This window comes from Setaria italica, chromosome V (genome assembly GCF_000263155.2).
Source record: "Setaria italica strain Yugu1 chromosome V, Setaria_italica_v2.0, whole genome shotgun sequence".
NCBI lineage: Eukaryota > Viridiplantae > Streptophyta > Magnoliopsida > Poales > Poaceae > Setaria > Setaria italica.
The window spans coordinates 46,384,124-46,399,489 of NC_028454.1; the positions used below are offsets into that span (position 1 = coordinate 46,384,124).

A 15,366-nucleotide genomic window follows, 5' to 3' on the forward strand; every position below is an offset into this window, starting at 1 on the left:
TGGTATATACGGGAAAAAGTGGTGCTTGCCCGTTGCAACCGTGAAAGTGTGGACAACGCGTGTAGTCCCACGATCCATGTCATAGGCGATCAGGCTCCGCCGTCGGCTATCAAAGAGGAAAACCACGTTGCAGTCCGGGTGGATCGCAACCAAGCGGTGCTGCTTCCCAAACCACACCTTTCCAGACGGATCCAGCGACCTCGTGCGGTGCTTCAAGACCCACCGCCCGGCGCCGCCGCCGCAGTCCTCGAGAGCGTAGACCGACAGCTCACGAGCATGGCCGGAGCCGGCGTCCGCGTAGAGCAGGCGGGGCTGCGACTGGCCGATGACGCGGGGGAGCCAAGTTTCGCGGGGGCCTCCGGGCACACGCGTGTGGGCGTCCACGTCTGGCCCTCGGTGTCCACCGCCGCCACCACGCCGTTCTCGGTGTCGGTGGTGGCGAGGTGCAGGAAGCCGTTGAGGTAGGCGTGCTCGCCGGAGTACGCGACGTGGTAGTTCCACCCGCTTCTCCTGACAACCCACCTCCTCGTCTCCGACGAGTAGATCCGCACCGCCGTGACGAAGGGGCTATACTCAGGGAACACTGGGCTCCTTTCCTCCTCCAGCTCGAAGACGTGGAAGTGAGAGGAGACGGCCGGGTCGAAGGTCAGAGCGGCAGGCCGAGGGAGCCTCTGTCTTCTCTCTTGCTCGAGCTGGAGCAGATGATCAACGGCTGCAATGGCGGCGGCACCACCACCAATCACGTCATGGACATGGCTCGCCTCCGGCAGCGGCAGCGGGGGCAGCTCGACGTAGTCCTGGGTGCTGGGGTTGCAGACGATGTAGACCGCAGCTGCCAGCTCGTCGGAGGCGTCGTAGTAGCGTAGGAGGAGGAGCCCGTTGCACGAATCCAGCAGCTCCACGTGGGTCCTCGTGTAACTCGGAGGCAGGAACGCGAATTCTTGATCAAGCAACGGAGGCGTCGGCGAGACTCCGCCTTCGACGGGAGGGCGGCATAGGCCGGTGAACTTCAAATCCGTCACCGGCGCCCAGGAGCCATCGGCGTTGGCGTGGTAGAAGAAGCCTGACGCGGCGTCAGTGTGCGCAAGCCTGCGGCGGTGGACAGGGCCGGAGATGAGGTCGCACCATGACCGGCAGACGCACTTGGAGCGGCGCAGCGGCCTCTCCGGCAGCCGCGCCAGGATCTCGACGATGAGGTCGTCGCTGAGGTAGGCCGCGGGGTCCCGCTTCCGCTTCCGCACGGACATCATCCCGTGGCACGCGAAATCGATCTCTGCGATGGTACGTTCGTCAAGAGCTCGTATAAAGGAAATTCAAACGATCGACCGATTCCAGGTCGGAAAGCATAAGGCCCCGTTCGTTTTCAGCGGATTGGTTCGGAATGAGACCCATTCCAGGTGGTTTGAAGTAGCTCGGTTTGAAATCAGCCTTCCAATAAAAATGCTGTTTTTTTAGCTTGGAAGGAAAACGAACCTGAATTGAAATCCTCCCATACTCTTTGGTCCAGATTGGAACCCTATCTCCTCAACCCCAGATTCATTTCTGGCTTGGAATGAGTGAAAGGTTCGGATCCACTGATTCCTAGCCTAGCACAGTTCTTGGCCTGAACCGTTCATGGGCTGCCGACGAGGCCTAACGGAGTGTGTAGGGGTGCCCTTAGAAACCATGTTCCCGGAATAATGGGAACGGGACCGTGGAACGTGATACGGCACTTATGAAAGATTTTTACACTAAATTGTTCCCGTTCCTGATTGCTAAGGGGGTGCCAACACCTGAATCCTTCTAATTTGAGTGTGCACTGTGCACCTTAGACTGAGGGGGTGTTTGGATACACGCCACTAAAATTTAGCACCTATCACATCGGATGTTTGGATACTAATTAGGAGTATTAAACATAGGCTAATTACAAAACTAATTGCACATATGGAGTCTAATTCGCGAGATGAATCTATTAAGCCTAATTAGTCCATGATTTGACAATATGGTGCTACAGTAACCATTTGCTAATGACGGATTAATTAGGCTTAATAGATTCGTCTCGCGAATTAGCACAGGGTTCTGCAATTAGTTTTATAATTAGCTCATGTTTAGTCCTCCTAGTTAGCATCCGAACATCCGATGTGACACTGTTGAAGTTTAGCACCTAACATCCAAACACCCCCTGGATTTAGTTTTGCACTTGTGTGTTATTGGATATACTATCAATAAAGTCAAGGTGTTATTCCCTTTTGCTGTAAAAGTCTAACTTTTCTATGTCGGCGAGTGTGAAGGCCAATATGTACTACTGGGAATCCAAAAGTGTGTTATCCAAATTCCAAAAAGGATCCGGTGAATCCATCCGATTAACAGACACAAAAGTGAATCGCAAAAGATTAAGAGTTGAACCAAATTACTAATGGAGCGGTACATCGGAGCAGCTATGACTAACAATTTGCAACAAAGAACCCTGCTGCCCGGATATCCATTGCTGAATTAGGTCAGGAGCAGTGTCCTCCATTATTATGCATCATTCATGATTTTTGTTTCCCAACAATTTGTTGGAGCAACCTACCTAGGCATCATGGTTGATAATACAAGATGGTTAGCCGGAGGCAAGATCAGCTGGAACCTTGGCATCTAGTACAGATATAGATGCCAACTACAAAATACAATTTACTTCAGTATTGGCACAGAGAGCAAATGCTTAACCGCAACTGTGATTAGAAGGTACTACTGCAGAATTAAGGCACATCTAGTAGCAATTCAGTCATGCATTGTGCCAGAGAGTGTTAATTGTACTGCTCCTACATCAAGAGATGTTATGGATGAAGCCACAAGCTCGAGGCAGTGGTCCGGGAACTGCCGGCTCCTGATGTAGTCGCCGTTCCTGTAGTGCCCAACGGCCAGCAGGTAGAGCTTCTCCCTCGCCTGCCATGGACTGGTGGTAGCACCATGCATTGTACTGGTGGTGTCAGCTGTAAGATTCGGGGCCGGCGCAGGGTACCTTAGAGGATACCGATCCCGCGGAGCACGTCGTGCTGGTTCCTCGAGTGCACGAGCGCCCAGGATAGCCTCATGATGCCCTCCTTCTTGTGCTCCTCGGTCGCGGCCTCGGCGACCTCCCTCTCGCATCCCTAGTTAATTAGATGGATGATCGGAGCAGACTGATCGCTTGATCAAACCTCGATCAAGGTGGTAATGCGTGTGATGAGCATTGTGGAACGGAATAATCCAGCGGCGCCGGAGAAGAAGGAGCCCACGGCGTCGAAGAACGCCTGCCAATCTTGGCGTCCATGGCTGCCACCGCCGATCAGCGCCTGCGCCTCCGCGCTATGGCCAATGTGGGCTCTTGAGGTTGGGCCTTACCCTGAATTAAATGTGAAAGATAGAGAGACCCAATAAGAAAATCTGGTATAGACCCACGGCCGGGCAGGCTACAGAGAGTATTATAATCAGGCCGGGACCAAAAGAAAATAAAAGGGAAGGAGGACGAGAGAGAGACGCTTGCGGTGGGAGAACTGAGAGGGAAAAAAAATATTTTGTTCATTTTCCCCCCCAAAACACATTACCCACACAGACTCACGGACTCATCTAAAAACGACATCTTGAGGCTATGAACTAGCAAATTGTGATATAGATCCAACACAAGTGTCTAGCTATCAACGAACATTTCAACTAGCACTAAAATAAATAATTACTATGCTAATAAGATGCTCCCCTCTGTCCTGAAAAAAATACAATTTTAGCTATGACTTGTTCAGATACATAGTTAGAATTGCATTCTTTTGGGACGGAGGAAGTACACAAGCATCAAAACTTATCCCTGATGGATAGGGATGCAACCACCTCTGCTAATTAACTAGGTTCTCATGCATAGTTACTGCTGTATAATAATAATGAGAAAAATCATTAATAACTCAATGTATGGTCATACAGTCGATCTAGAGCCTACTAGCATTGATATTATTTCTCCAAAATCGGCGCGCCCTTGCACATGATACATCTGCTTGGTACCAATTTTCTTTGGAATATGTAAAGTGGACACATGGTATGGTTGTTGACATTGTCCTGACTATATGAGTTATTAAGTGTCTAATCTCAGCAGTTAGCAAGCGTGTAACCTTGGCAATTAGCTTGTCATCGTAAGGTCATTAGGAGAAGGACGTGTCCGGGAAATCAGGTAGACAATTTTGTACATTTCTTTTTGTTGCAAAAATGTCAATGCGGCATCACATCATGATCATGTCCGTGCAAGAGCAATTATATTTAGGAACTACCTATATCTAGTTACTCTTTCTTTTGCTTCCAGTTCCAGAAATATAATTTGAAGACTCCCGTGCACACAATCTTCTACATTAACAGGCCTAATTAAATCGGTCCGATCAGCCTTGTTAGTAGGAGTATGTCCATATATATATTCATATATTCTCTTGGCGTTAAAATAATTATCATCGTATACCTATCTCAGTATCACAAGAATGTTGAGCTACAGAAAATGGTGTAAGCGTGCATTTGTATATCACAAGATATATATTTGAATGAAGTAATAAATGAAAAGTAGAGAAGGATCCAGCGTGCTACACTAGTTGCATGATGAATAATGTTTTGAAGTTACAAAAAGGGGGATATAAATCATATAACTCTGAAATAAAATTGAAGTGCTATGCATTCATCTTGGAAATCCTGCAGTCATTTTTTTCCTTGAAAATTAAGTTGACCATCTGGTATCTTTTGCATCTGTATTGGATATGCATGTGAATGTTTCTATACACTAATATTGAAATCTAGTAGGTTATTATATATAAACATAATTTCGGTCATAATTAATTGTAATACACAATGAACAGTAGCAGTGTTAAAAGCACAAATTATTTGTGACCATATGTGTATAAAGAGTACTACTGTGCACATCTAGGTAAGCAATCGAATTAATAAGCATCACGCGGTGGATGGAGGACTAGTGCACCTCAGCGATTAATAGGTGCCGTCAGTGGTGGCTGGCTGGGGTTGGGCCTAGCTAGATGCCTAGACTAGATAAGCATGCAATCATATATACTGTAGATGTTACAGTGTTTCTGTACTATACTTATATACTACCAATCTAACCACATGCAACTACGTACCCTTTAATTAATCAATGTTAACGTTTGGTACCAAAATCACATGTTAACGTTTGGTACGTCCATCCCACCACAATCGATGGAATCGTCACAGGTTAGATTTTCGGCTCCGCCAAAAACGCCGATGACTCAGGGCATCGCAGCAAAGGAACCATCCCACTACGTCACCATGCCTAGCACCGTTATTGTCCCCAGCGCCGGTGGTAAATCCCGCACAGTTGACCGCGGTGACTCCTCTCCAACCTGTGTCACCGGGGACCATGGCAACGCCCGATTCGAAGAGGATCTACTTGTGAGTATGCTAACATGTAGTCTTTTTTCTGATATATCTGATTGTTTCGTCCAACAGCCCAGCTGTTCTACGTCTAGTCCATCCAACAATAATGATTAGCCACTTCGTGTATATTATTCTGTTTTAGTGCACATGATAGAAGTTACAGTAATTATAATATGAGGAAATGGTTCCAGGTTCCATGCATATAGTATCAGTGGACGACTCTAGGAGGCAGGCAATCCCCCTAGTGCTGCCAGTAAACAAACTGATTGAACAGGTAGCGGAACAGGTAGCGATGAGAACAATTTTAATACTTGTTAACCCGAAAAAATCTCTAGTAACGGGGTTCCTTTCTAGCACTGCAATAATTTTTTTAATTGAGCAGTATGCAATGGCGATGCAAATAGATGTAACCTGCTTGTACATGTACAGGTAATAGATGGAACCGAATAAATATGGATGCTATGCAATCTGCAGCTATCTAAAGTCTATTGAATCAAATAAAAATATAAAGACTTCCATGATATCGTCATTCAGAAGATAGGGTTGCATTGGGAATTCGCAATGCAACCCGGCTAATCAGACAAATAAAAAGAAAAGCTTCAAAATCAGGAATGTGTAGTGACGCACTAATCTCCAACCAATGGGCATAATCAGTAGAGTGAACAAGGAAGGTAGAATTATGTGATGCTTTCCTCAGGGTCTCTACGCCCTACAAGACCGAAGAACTCCTACAAGAACGCCCGCAGCAATACAAGTATGGATGGCACAGGTTGGCGTGAGGGCACAAATTCAACTGTGGTGATGCTGTTGGAACCAGCCAGGGTCGTCGCCGGTGGAGGATTGGGGCGCCTTCAGCAGCAACGATGCGACGTTCCTTTGGGGGGTTGGGGGTTGAGGGCGAGGCAGGCTTTTATACCGTGAATTTGACGAGTGATTGAAGAAGCTTCGGCAATCGGGGAGTATCTCTTCCCGCGATACGGAATCGGCGGCGTCTCCGGTGGATTGCACATCCCGCTTCTTGCTCGGTGAACGAATCAGGACGGCGATGTTACTGCGTGCGTGCGTGCGGGATGGCCTAACGAGGAACGAGAGAAATTTTAGGCGACGGCAGTGGCAGCGGAGAAGATTAAGGATGGAGCCAGATAATGAGCTGGATGAGCCTCATGCACGGAGAAGATAAGGAAGCCGGAACATATTAGGTGGAGAAAAGGAAGGAGAGAAAAAAAGAGAGACTCGTTACTCCCTGCTCACGCCCGGCTCGTGCTCGACTCGTTACTCCCGGCTCGCTCGTAACCCAAGCTGGTACTGTGCTCGGCTCGCGGGACAGACGCGCTCGCGCCGGGCGGAAGAAACAGAAACTCGCTCACCCATGAACGTGGGGTGGATGGTCTGGCTACAGAATAACCTATTTTGTGGCCGGCTATAAAGAAATATATATATATATATATGATGTGATCACGCATAGATAACGTAGTTAATATAGTGATAGATGATCGAGAGCTTCGAACCGACAACGGGTACGCAATTTTCATGCTTCAGCACGCGTCATGTTTGTGTCATGCAATTAGTTTCGGGATCGTGCGCCAAAAGTCAATTTGTAATAACCAAAGTAATCGACTATTAGGCCTTTATTGTTGGCATTAAGGCATGAAGATTTTCCAAATCTTGTGGCAGTTCAAGGACGGTCACATGCATGCGTTAATGGTAACGTATACTCTCAGTACGAGCTCTCACTCCCTTTTTTTTCCTTTTAAAATGTAATGCATAGTACGCACGGACTCTCTCCATTTATTGATCGGGATGAGAAGTGAACGTAATCACCACAAAACGGACAAGGTGTATAATACACAATAATAGTAAGGTCTGAAATAGTATGAGTCCATGCAGGTTCGATTAACGTAACTGAGAGGTATGTGCATGGTCACTATAATCAATTGAGGTCTTAGTCGCACAAAAAAATCAAATTGAGGTCGTCCTCTCCCATGAACCAACTAAGAGCGAGTTTCACCAACCTAATCAACTAATCACGTGCTCCGGTTTGCACCTAGATTTGAGCCTGATCTCACGACGCCTCTACTTTTTCTGTTTCCTGACGCCACCATTGGTCGATCAATACATACAGGACAGTAGAGTAGCTTTAACAGTTGTAAAGTTGGTGATACACATACGGCCAGTCTCAATGCATAATTTTATGGCATGGTTACCAAAGCTGAGAACTGCCTGTTGAGTTTCATGGTGATGGAACTCCTCTTACATATGATGAAACTTCCTTTCCTCTTTTCTCATAATGACCTTGCCAGCAAAATAGCTGATGTGATATGTTATTTAATGATCATGAAATCTCCGTGAGGCTAGTGAAACTTGCATTGGATCTCGGTTGGTGGCTGCCGGCGTGTCTCCGATGTGCATGCAGTTAGTACGATCGTACCGTCAATGGCAGAGAGGGTGCACCAATGCACCACCGATCCACCATCCATTGCTGTACGTGCCCAAAAGATGACCGCGCGCCTGGCTTTGTTCATTGCTTACACGCACGATGCTACATAATTTACGTCACGCGATCGAACGGTCAAGATCAGGAGGATTTTGCATTACGTGCGAGGCAGCAGCACGGTACGGTGACATGACGTACGAGCTGAGCTACAGCAGGTGCGGCCCCATAGTCACAAGAAAACCAGCGTCCTACGGTTGGAAAGAGGCGGCATCAATGAGATCGAGCGGTTGTTGGAGTGCTTTGGATCATAAAACAACAGAAATTCAAAACGATTTGACAAGAACGACGCATGCCGAGAGCCCAACCTACACTGTTAGTTTATGCATCGTCATTTTTCCAATTAATTTGATCACATGCATGCAATGCAAATGCAATGATCTATCCGTCATGTGTTCATTACGCTAGCTTAGCTTAGCTTAGGCGCGCGCCACCACTATAAATACCATGATCCCTCCCCCTCCTCAGATCACACCAACCCAGCCACTACTACTACTTGCAAGTGTTAACTGCAACCCACAGCTAGCTGGCTCGCTGCTGCTCACAAGAACCAGTTGGTCATCGTCGGGCAAGTGAATCCTAGCTAGTTGTTGACCAGCATGGCCAAGCTCGCCGCCACTTCCCTCCTCGCCGTCGTCCTGCTTGCGCTCGCCGCCCCCTCACTCGCCGGCGACCCCGACATGCTCCAGGACATCTGTGTCGCCGACTACAAATCCCTCCAGGGCCGTAAGTGATCGATCGCTAGCTGTGTAGTGTATACTACATTGCAATACTCACAACATGTATGTATAATCCAATGTGCGATGAACAAATGTGCTTAAATATCATGTATGTGCCCGGCCGCATGCAGCACTGAGGCTGAACGGGTTCCCGTGCAAGAGGCCGGAGAACGTGACGGCGGACGACTTCTTCTCCGGCCTGCTGGCGAACCCCGGCAACACGGGCAACGCGGTGGGTTCAGCGGTGACGGCGGCGAACGTGGAGAAGCTCCCGGGGCTCAACACCCTGGGCGTGTCCATGGCGCGCATCGACTTCGCCCCGTGGGGCATCAACCCGCCGCACACGCACCCGCGCGCCACCGAGATCATCTTCGTCCTCCAGGGATCCCTCGACGTCGGGTTCGTCACCACCGCCAACAAGCTCTACGCCCGCACCGTCTGCAGGGGCGAGGCCTTCGTCTTCCCGCGCGGCCTCGTGCACTACCAGAGGAACAACGGAAACACCCCGGCCGCGGTCATATCGGCGTTCAACAGCCAGCTGCCGGGCACGCAGTCCGTCGCCGAGACGCTCTTCGGCGCCTCGCCGGCGGTGTCCACCGACGTCCTGGCCAGAACGTTCCAGATCGACGGCGGCCTCGTGGAGGGCATCAAGTCCAAGTTCCCGCCAAAGTAGGCGCGCGCGCGCGCGCCGCCGTGCAGTTGATGACTCCATTCCGATACATTGCGCTTTAATTTTGATTCATTTCATACTCGTGCAGTACATCATCACGTTAATGTCAATTGGTTGGGTTGTTTCGTGTGGTCATGCTCATGCATGGCCTCGAGCCCTCGACACTTTCACTGTTTGTTGCTTTTCAACTTCTGAGTCAGCCATTTGTCTAAGGTACTAAGGTGTGGTATGTATAATGTATCTCTGTCCACTCGAGAAAATGGCATTGTCTCTCTATTATAGATGTTCTTTTTTTGTCACAGCTAATATTCATATGATAAACCTGTCAATGGGCCCTTGATAATATTTAGAATTTGGTCGCAAATTTTGTGAATTAGAGCGACTTCAGCAATAGCCCTCAAACCAAAGCCCCTAAAGATCGAATAGGGTTCTCTCTATTTTTTTAGGAGTCATAAAAATATTTTCAACTACAGCAATAGCCCCCATGGATAGAGGGCTCCCTAGAGAGACCCCCAGGAATGGAGGGTGGAGGAGAAAATTTGGAACCCTTCCCAAAATAGGGAGCTAAGTAGAGGGCTGCACGTTTTTTTTAACTTGAACCCTCTAAACTTAGAGTAGGGAGTTATTTAGAGGGTCTGTTGGAGTTGCTAGTCATCGTTGTTGCCTGATGAAACCGGACCGTCCAGTTAATTTCAATCAGTTATCATGCAAACACCATTAATTGGTCCTCATCATTGTCATCGTGGAAATTGTGAGCAAGCCTGATTTCTCCGCCGCGACTAGTCACTTTCTGATTTCTGCTTCTCCGATTGAGTAATTGTACTAGACTACTTGTAGAACCTCCATCAGAGAGCAACTCTGGGTATTGGCCAGTTGCACGCCATTGTTCTCAGATGTGCAACAACGTTAACGGCACAGCCGACAGTCGCTGAACCACCCAAGGCACCAAGTCTCCCTCCAATCGTTGATATTCAGATCGAGCATGACTGAATTTCAGAGCCCGAATCATCGCTACTACAAAAGAATAATCAAGTTGATGGTGTACCACCTTCACTTGGTTTTCAGGTCGTTCTTCCGTGTACATTGTTTTTTTTGTTTGTTTGTGCGAGTCCACATACTACGTCCCTAGAACGGAAAATCTGATGGACCTCGTTCATGACATTTTTCCTCCTCACCTCACTCTAAGCCCTGGATCGAGATTCTGATCAGAGAAGGCTCCCTCCCTAGAGTATATATCCGCAACCCCAATCCATAACCTAGGGACTCACCGAATTGGAGATCACCAGAGCGTGGATTGATTGGCATATCATCATGCCTAAAACACTCGATCGATCATTCTCTTGATCATCAGGTTTTCAACTAATTATATCATGGGCCTTATGGTACCAATATATATGGCTTCTTGTAGACTATATATGATATGAACTTTATTGTAAATGGATTGGTTTATTTGGAATTTATTTAATTTGAGATCCTTGCAGCGCACCAGCACTTTGTCAAGTGTACATCCGTCACTGTGCACAAGCAAATAGGGTGTGTTTAGTTGCATGCACCACTTGATGCATGTATGGATGATCCTCGATAGTGGGGTTCAACCAATTTGTATACGGTTCACTTCTATTAGTAAAATAATGTATTAAGTGGATGGCTTCATCCTGGATGAGTTGGTACAATCTAGGGGCGAAGCCAGACTAAAAGAGCATCAAGGTCTTAACACTACTGGAGAATTGACGTTTAGTACCGCTTAGTAACCCCCTTTTAGTACCGGGCGCCTGACCGATATCGCTTATTTGGTACTAAATGCCACGCAAATTTCACGAGTCACGCGAATTTCACGTGTAATATGTGCATGCACGGTCCGTGGGATTCGAACCCACAACATCAAGCCTCGCGCGAACCTTCTTTACCATCGCACATATACAACACATGTGATTGAGTTAGATATGCTTTCCTTTTGTAGCTAGTAACCCGTGGATAGGCCTTTAGTACCGGGCAATAACACCGCCGGGTAGTACCGGTTGGTGTTATTGAGCGGTACCAAATGGTGCTCCACGGGGTAGTGTTATTAACCAGTACTAAATGGTCCAGGCCTTTTAGTACTAAAATAAAGGCCTCCGAGGACCAAAAATTTCTACCCAGTATTAATTTCGCGTGTTAGTACCGGACGAAAAGCCATCCGGTACTAATGTCAAGGACGAATGCTCATATTTTTAGTAGTGTAAACGGAAGAATACGAGTCATATTGAACAACTAATAACTAAGTACAGTGATTTGCTACTGTTTTTCTCAAAAATCATCGGGGTTGGCGGATCCCGATGCCAAGCCTGAGCTCCGCCCCTGGTACAATTCACCTAACCAAACAAAAGTATCATTATTATTTTGAATTATTTCATACATAAATCAAATGATACAACCAACAGAAAAGATGGTGCAGGAGGTTTTTCAAGCTTTTCATCGCGAAAATTCATTCCCCCCTTCTCATTTTCGCTAGCGCCTAGCGCCCGGTCCTCCTGCATGGGTCGGTGCTTATCTACACAACCCAGGTGCATAATTACGAACCAACGTTGTTGCACATTAATGTAGTGTAGTTGAGGACATGATTGCATCGGCTAAGAGTCCTAACCATTAGGAAACCGTATTAAGGGCATGTTCAACAGTTTAGACAATTGTTATCTGCAAGTACTTGCCACATCATACAAAGACAGTAAAGTAGTCCGATCGTACAGTGGCTCATCTATTATGTTGTCTACAAATTATTTAATTCATATATGGACCCATAAATCATGATGATCAAATATAAATATGATCTTTGTATGTCACTTTGTTGCTTATTCAAGATAGTGCACGGTCTTTGAAATTTTAAAAGAATACCATCATATTAGGATAGCAATGTATTTTTATTTCATATTACGTCCTTTTAACATGCCTAAAGGATCTTTCTATAATTTCTACATGCGTTAAGGTCCATGTTGTAAGGGGGGCGGGGCTGCTCGGCATGAAGGTGCCGGCGGCGAGCTTCGCGGGCGGCGGACGTCGTTTCTGGTGAGCTTCACGGGCCTCTTCCTTTCCATTTGCATGCGCAGGAGAAGATTCGTGCACCTTCCGCACGAGATCGGAGTGTGCCGGTACCGTGTGAGAACAGTGCATACAACGGGTGGAGCACCTGTCGATTTGCATCGCAGCACGAGCCGCTGCCGTCCTCTCGCGAGGCGACGGCAGGACTCTCTCCCTTCATTAATCTGTACCACGTAGGAGATTGAAGATCTGATCTCGCAACTTACAGACGGCCCATTAATGGCCGTTGTACGTGCCCTAATCCTGCATGCATATGCGGCAAGGCTCCCAAGCCGTTGGAGTTTTTGGATGGTGGCACGAATACGTTGATGCAAGTTTAAGCTATGTACCTACTGCTTAGAGTCTTTTAATCACGTGATTGAGAGAGGAAAAGAAGACGGGAACATCGGAGAGCAATCTCTGGTTTTTTTGAATGAACAGGGTAAGCCCCTACTGAATATATATTTAAAAAAAGGAAAGGCATACAAAGAGTTTACAACAAAATAAAACAAGAAACCACCAATCTAACGGGATGGGGGGTGGGGGGGCCAAGAGTGTAGGAAAGAGCACTCTCTCTGGTTGATGACAGTTATTAAGCTCTGGTCCAAAACAAAGAAACAAAGGATGCTCATTGAAAAATGGGTTGTTTCAAATAATTATTGAAAAACAAGTTGGTTTCGAAGACTTAGTGAAAAACTGGCGTTTTGACGAGTTCTGCCACAACAGTGCGTTTTGTGCGCTTTAATTACCTCTGTCTAGATAACACCGGTAGAAGATGCCAAGATCAGAGCACTGACATGGATATCATTCATTTCGATCTGCATCCGTGTTGGTGTAGCTGGCCAACCAGCACGACCATATCGAGCGCACAATTTAAAGCGGCACTAATTGTGGTAATAAGCGTGCGTCAGTACTCTGATGACACCAGCCGCCGGTCAGATGCCGCGAAACATGCCTGCATTACACTCCTCTCACTTGCCGTTCAACACGAGCGCGCGCGTCCAAAATGCCATGCTTGATCATGCATGGTGACCAGTAGGTGTCGTCTCCGTTAAGCTGATGGAAACCAACGCCGGCTACCTATAAATACCGGCGCCCCAGCCCTTCTTTTGCCTCAAACCAAAAGCTCCGATCCATCCTTACGTGCTTAACTGCCTAGTACAGGCTACAGCTCAGTAGCTCACTCGTGCAAATGGCGCACAAGCTCCCGTCCACTCTCATCGCCGCCTTCGCCGTCCTCCTGGCCCTCGCGGCGCCGCTGGTCGTCGTCGCCGGGGACCCCGACATGCTCCAGGACATCTGCGTCGCCGACTACCATTCCCTCAAGGGCCGTAAGTCATCTCTGCATTCACTACTACGTACTGCGCGATTCACAAAAACTACGTTCTACGTAGGACTCTGCAACGACTCGGGACGAATAAGAATGACACGTACGCAATTTGATTACGATGAACATATATGAACGAAATGTCCGCAGCACTGAGGCTGAACGGGTTCCCGTGCAAGAGGGCGGAGAACGTGACGGCGCACGACTTCTCCTCCGGCCTGCTGGCGAAGCCCGGCAACACCACCGACAACGCGGCGGGGTCGGCGGTGACGGCGGCGAACGTGGAGATGGTCCCGGGGCTCAACACCCTGGGCGTGTCCATGGCGCGCATCGACTTCGCGCCGTGGGGCGTCAACCCGCCGCACACCCACCCGCGCGCCACCGAGATCATCTTCGTGCTCCGCGGCTCCCTCCACGTCGGCTTCATCACCACCGCCAACGTCCTCTTCGCACGCACCCTCCGCAGGGGCGAGGTCTTCGTCTTCCCCCGTGGCCTCGTCCACTTCCAGAGGAACAACGGACGCACCCCCGCCGCCGTCGTCTCGGCCTTCAACAGCCAGCTGCCGGGCACGCAGGCCCTCGCCGCGACGCTCTTCGGCGCCTCGCCGCCGGTGCCGGACGATGTGCTGGCAAGGGCGTTCCAGATCGACGCCGGCCTCGTCGAGGCCATCAAGGCCAGGTTCCCACCCATGTAGACACGCGCATGCAGCCATGCATGCATGCAGATGGTGATTTCGAGTTCCGATCGATACATTGTGTGCTAGCTGTAATAAAGTGTGATGGGTCAAATAATTGGTTGGGTCGTTTGGTGTGGTTATGCATGGTCTGATCTCGACACTTCACTGTTGTTGCTTTTCAATTTCGGCGTGAACCATTTGTGTGAAGGTGTGGTATGTGTATCTGTGAACTCAAGGAAATGAATGCTCTGATTGCCTCTAGTGGTTTTTTTTGTCTGATAAAAACTGTCAATGGATCGTCCTTTAATAGAACAAATTCACCATTTGGTCGCAAATTCTTGTAAATTAGTCTATACATGTGATAGATCCAAAATATTAGGTTACTCTCTCCGTTTTAAATTGTAAATCGTTTTGACTTTTCTAGATTTATAAATTTATTTATGCATTTAGTCATATCCTATATCTAGATGCATAGAAAAACTATTGAGCCAGAAAATGCCAAAACGACTTACAATTTGGAACGAGGAAGTAGTATAAACAAGGAATTCGCCCCAAAGGAGTTTTTGGCATCTTGTTTTGCAATAAAACAATTTGTTGCCAGGGATGCTCATTGAAAAAAATAATAGGTTGGATTGAAACACTTGAAAAAATAATACTAAAAGAATGTATCGTGGACATGTCTATCTTGATGGTCGATTTCATCAGCCACGTGTATGTCCATTTCACGTACCTTGAGTCACGCGAATGTCTGCCCAGCAAATATGTGCGCGTGCAAAGAATATAGCGTACAAGCTATTACAAAAATATGAGGTACAAACCGGGGATTAAGCTGGGGAAGCTATTATGGGTACATAATTACATTGCTTACAGCTCGACAAATTGCAATCACACGATAAATAATTGCAATTGATGCTTGACGTGAGAAGTAACACTATTGGCTCGCTCTCCCAACTCTCACATCACTAGGGTACGTACACACACACACACCCCATCGATCTTCCTCTTCTCGCACTCCATTGGTAGTAAACTGGTGACGTGACCATCGACAAATA

General features: G+C 47.7%; 3 protein-coding genes across 3 annotated transcripts; 2 read left to right on the forward strand and 1 right to left on the reverse strand.

Annotated features, from left to right (window-relative positions):
* Window positions 1–2,581: 2,581 nt before the first annotated feature.
* Window positions 2,582–3,274, reverse strand: LOC101771387 (mitochondrial fission 1 protein A-like). The gene is made up of 4 exons (XM_004972293.1): window positions 3,203–3,274; window positions 2,996–3,113; window positions 2,788–2,954; window positions 2,582–2,638 (listed from the first exon to the last, which is right to left on the reverse strand). Exons 1-4 carry the CDS (start codon window positions 3,272–3,274, stop codon window positions 2,582–2,584), a joined length of 414 nt encoding a protein of 137 aa, XP_004972350.1.
* Window positions 3,275–8,312: 5,038 nt separating this feature from the next.
* LOC101781113 (germin-like protein 1-3) lies at window positions 8,313–9,554 on the forward strand. Its single transcript, XM_004971224.3, has 2 exons — window positions 8,313–8,593; window positions 8,718–9,554. Exons 1-2 carry the CDS (start codon window positions 8,467–8,469, stop codon window positions 9,257–9,259), a joined length of 669 nt encoding a protein of 222 aa, XP_004971281.1. The 5' UTR covers window positions 8,313–8,466; the 3' UTR covers window positions 9,260–9,554.
* Window positions 9,555–13,329: 3,775 nt separating this feature from the next.
* Window positions 13,330–14,575, forward strand: LOC101781510 (putative germin-like protein 3-2). The gene is made up of 2 exons (XM_004971225.3): window positions 13,330–13,641; window positions 13,788–14,575. Exons 1-2 carry the CDS (start codon window positions 13,503–13,505, stop codon window positions 14,330–14,332), a joined length of 684 nt encoding a protein of 227 aa, XP_004971282.1. The 5' UTR covers window positions 13,330–13,502; the 3' UTR covers window positions 14,333–14,575.
* Window positions 14,576–15,366: the final 791 nt, after the last annotated feature.

What these genes read in the sequence shown, in the direction of transcription:
- LOC101781510 (XM_004971225.3), top strand. Translation starts at nt 13,503, where the DNA reads ATGGCGCACAAGCTCCCGTCCACTCTCATCGCCGCCTTCGCCGTCCTC. An exon ending in CTACCATTCCCTCAAGGGCC is followed by an intron (nt 13,642 to 13,787) that starts GTAAGTCATCTC and finishes AAATGTCCGCAG; the next exon opens with CACTGAGGCTGAACGGGTTC.
- LOC101771387 (XM_004972293.1), bottom strand. Translation starts at nt 3,274, where the DNA reads ATGGACGCCAAGATTGGCAGGCGTTCTTCGACGCCGTGGGCTCCTTCT. An exon ending in CGACGTGCTCCGCGGGATCG is followed by an intron (nt 2,955 to 2,995) that starts GTATCCTCTAAG and finishes CGAATCTTACAG; the next exon opens with CTGACACCACCAGTACAATG. An exon ending in CATCCATAACATCTCTTGAT is followed by an intron (nt 2,639 to 2,787) that starts GTAGGAGCAGTA and finishes TGTATTTTGTAG; the next exon opens with TTGGCATCTATATCTGTACT.
- LOC101781113 (XM_004971224.3), top strand. Translation starts at nt 8,467, where the DNA reads ATGGCCAAGCTCGCCGCCACTTCCCTCCTCGCCGTCGTCCTGCTTGCG. An exon ending in CTACAAATCCCTCCAGGGCC is followed by an intron (nt 8,594 to 8,717) that starts GTAAGTGATCGA and finishes GGCCGCATGCAG; the next exon opens with CACTGAGGCTGAACGGGTTC.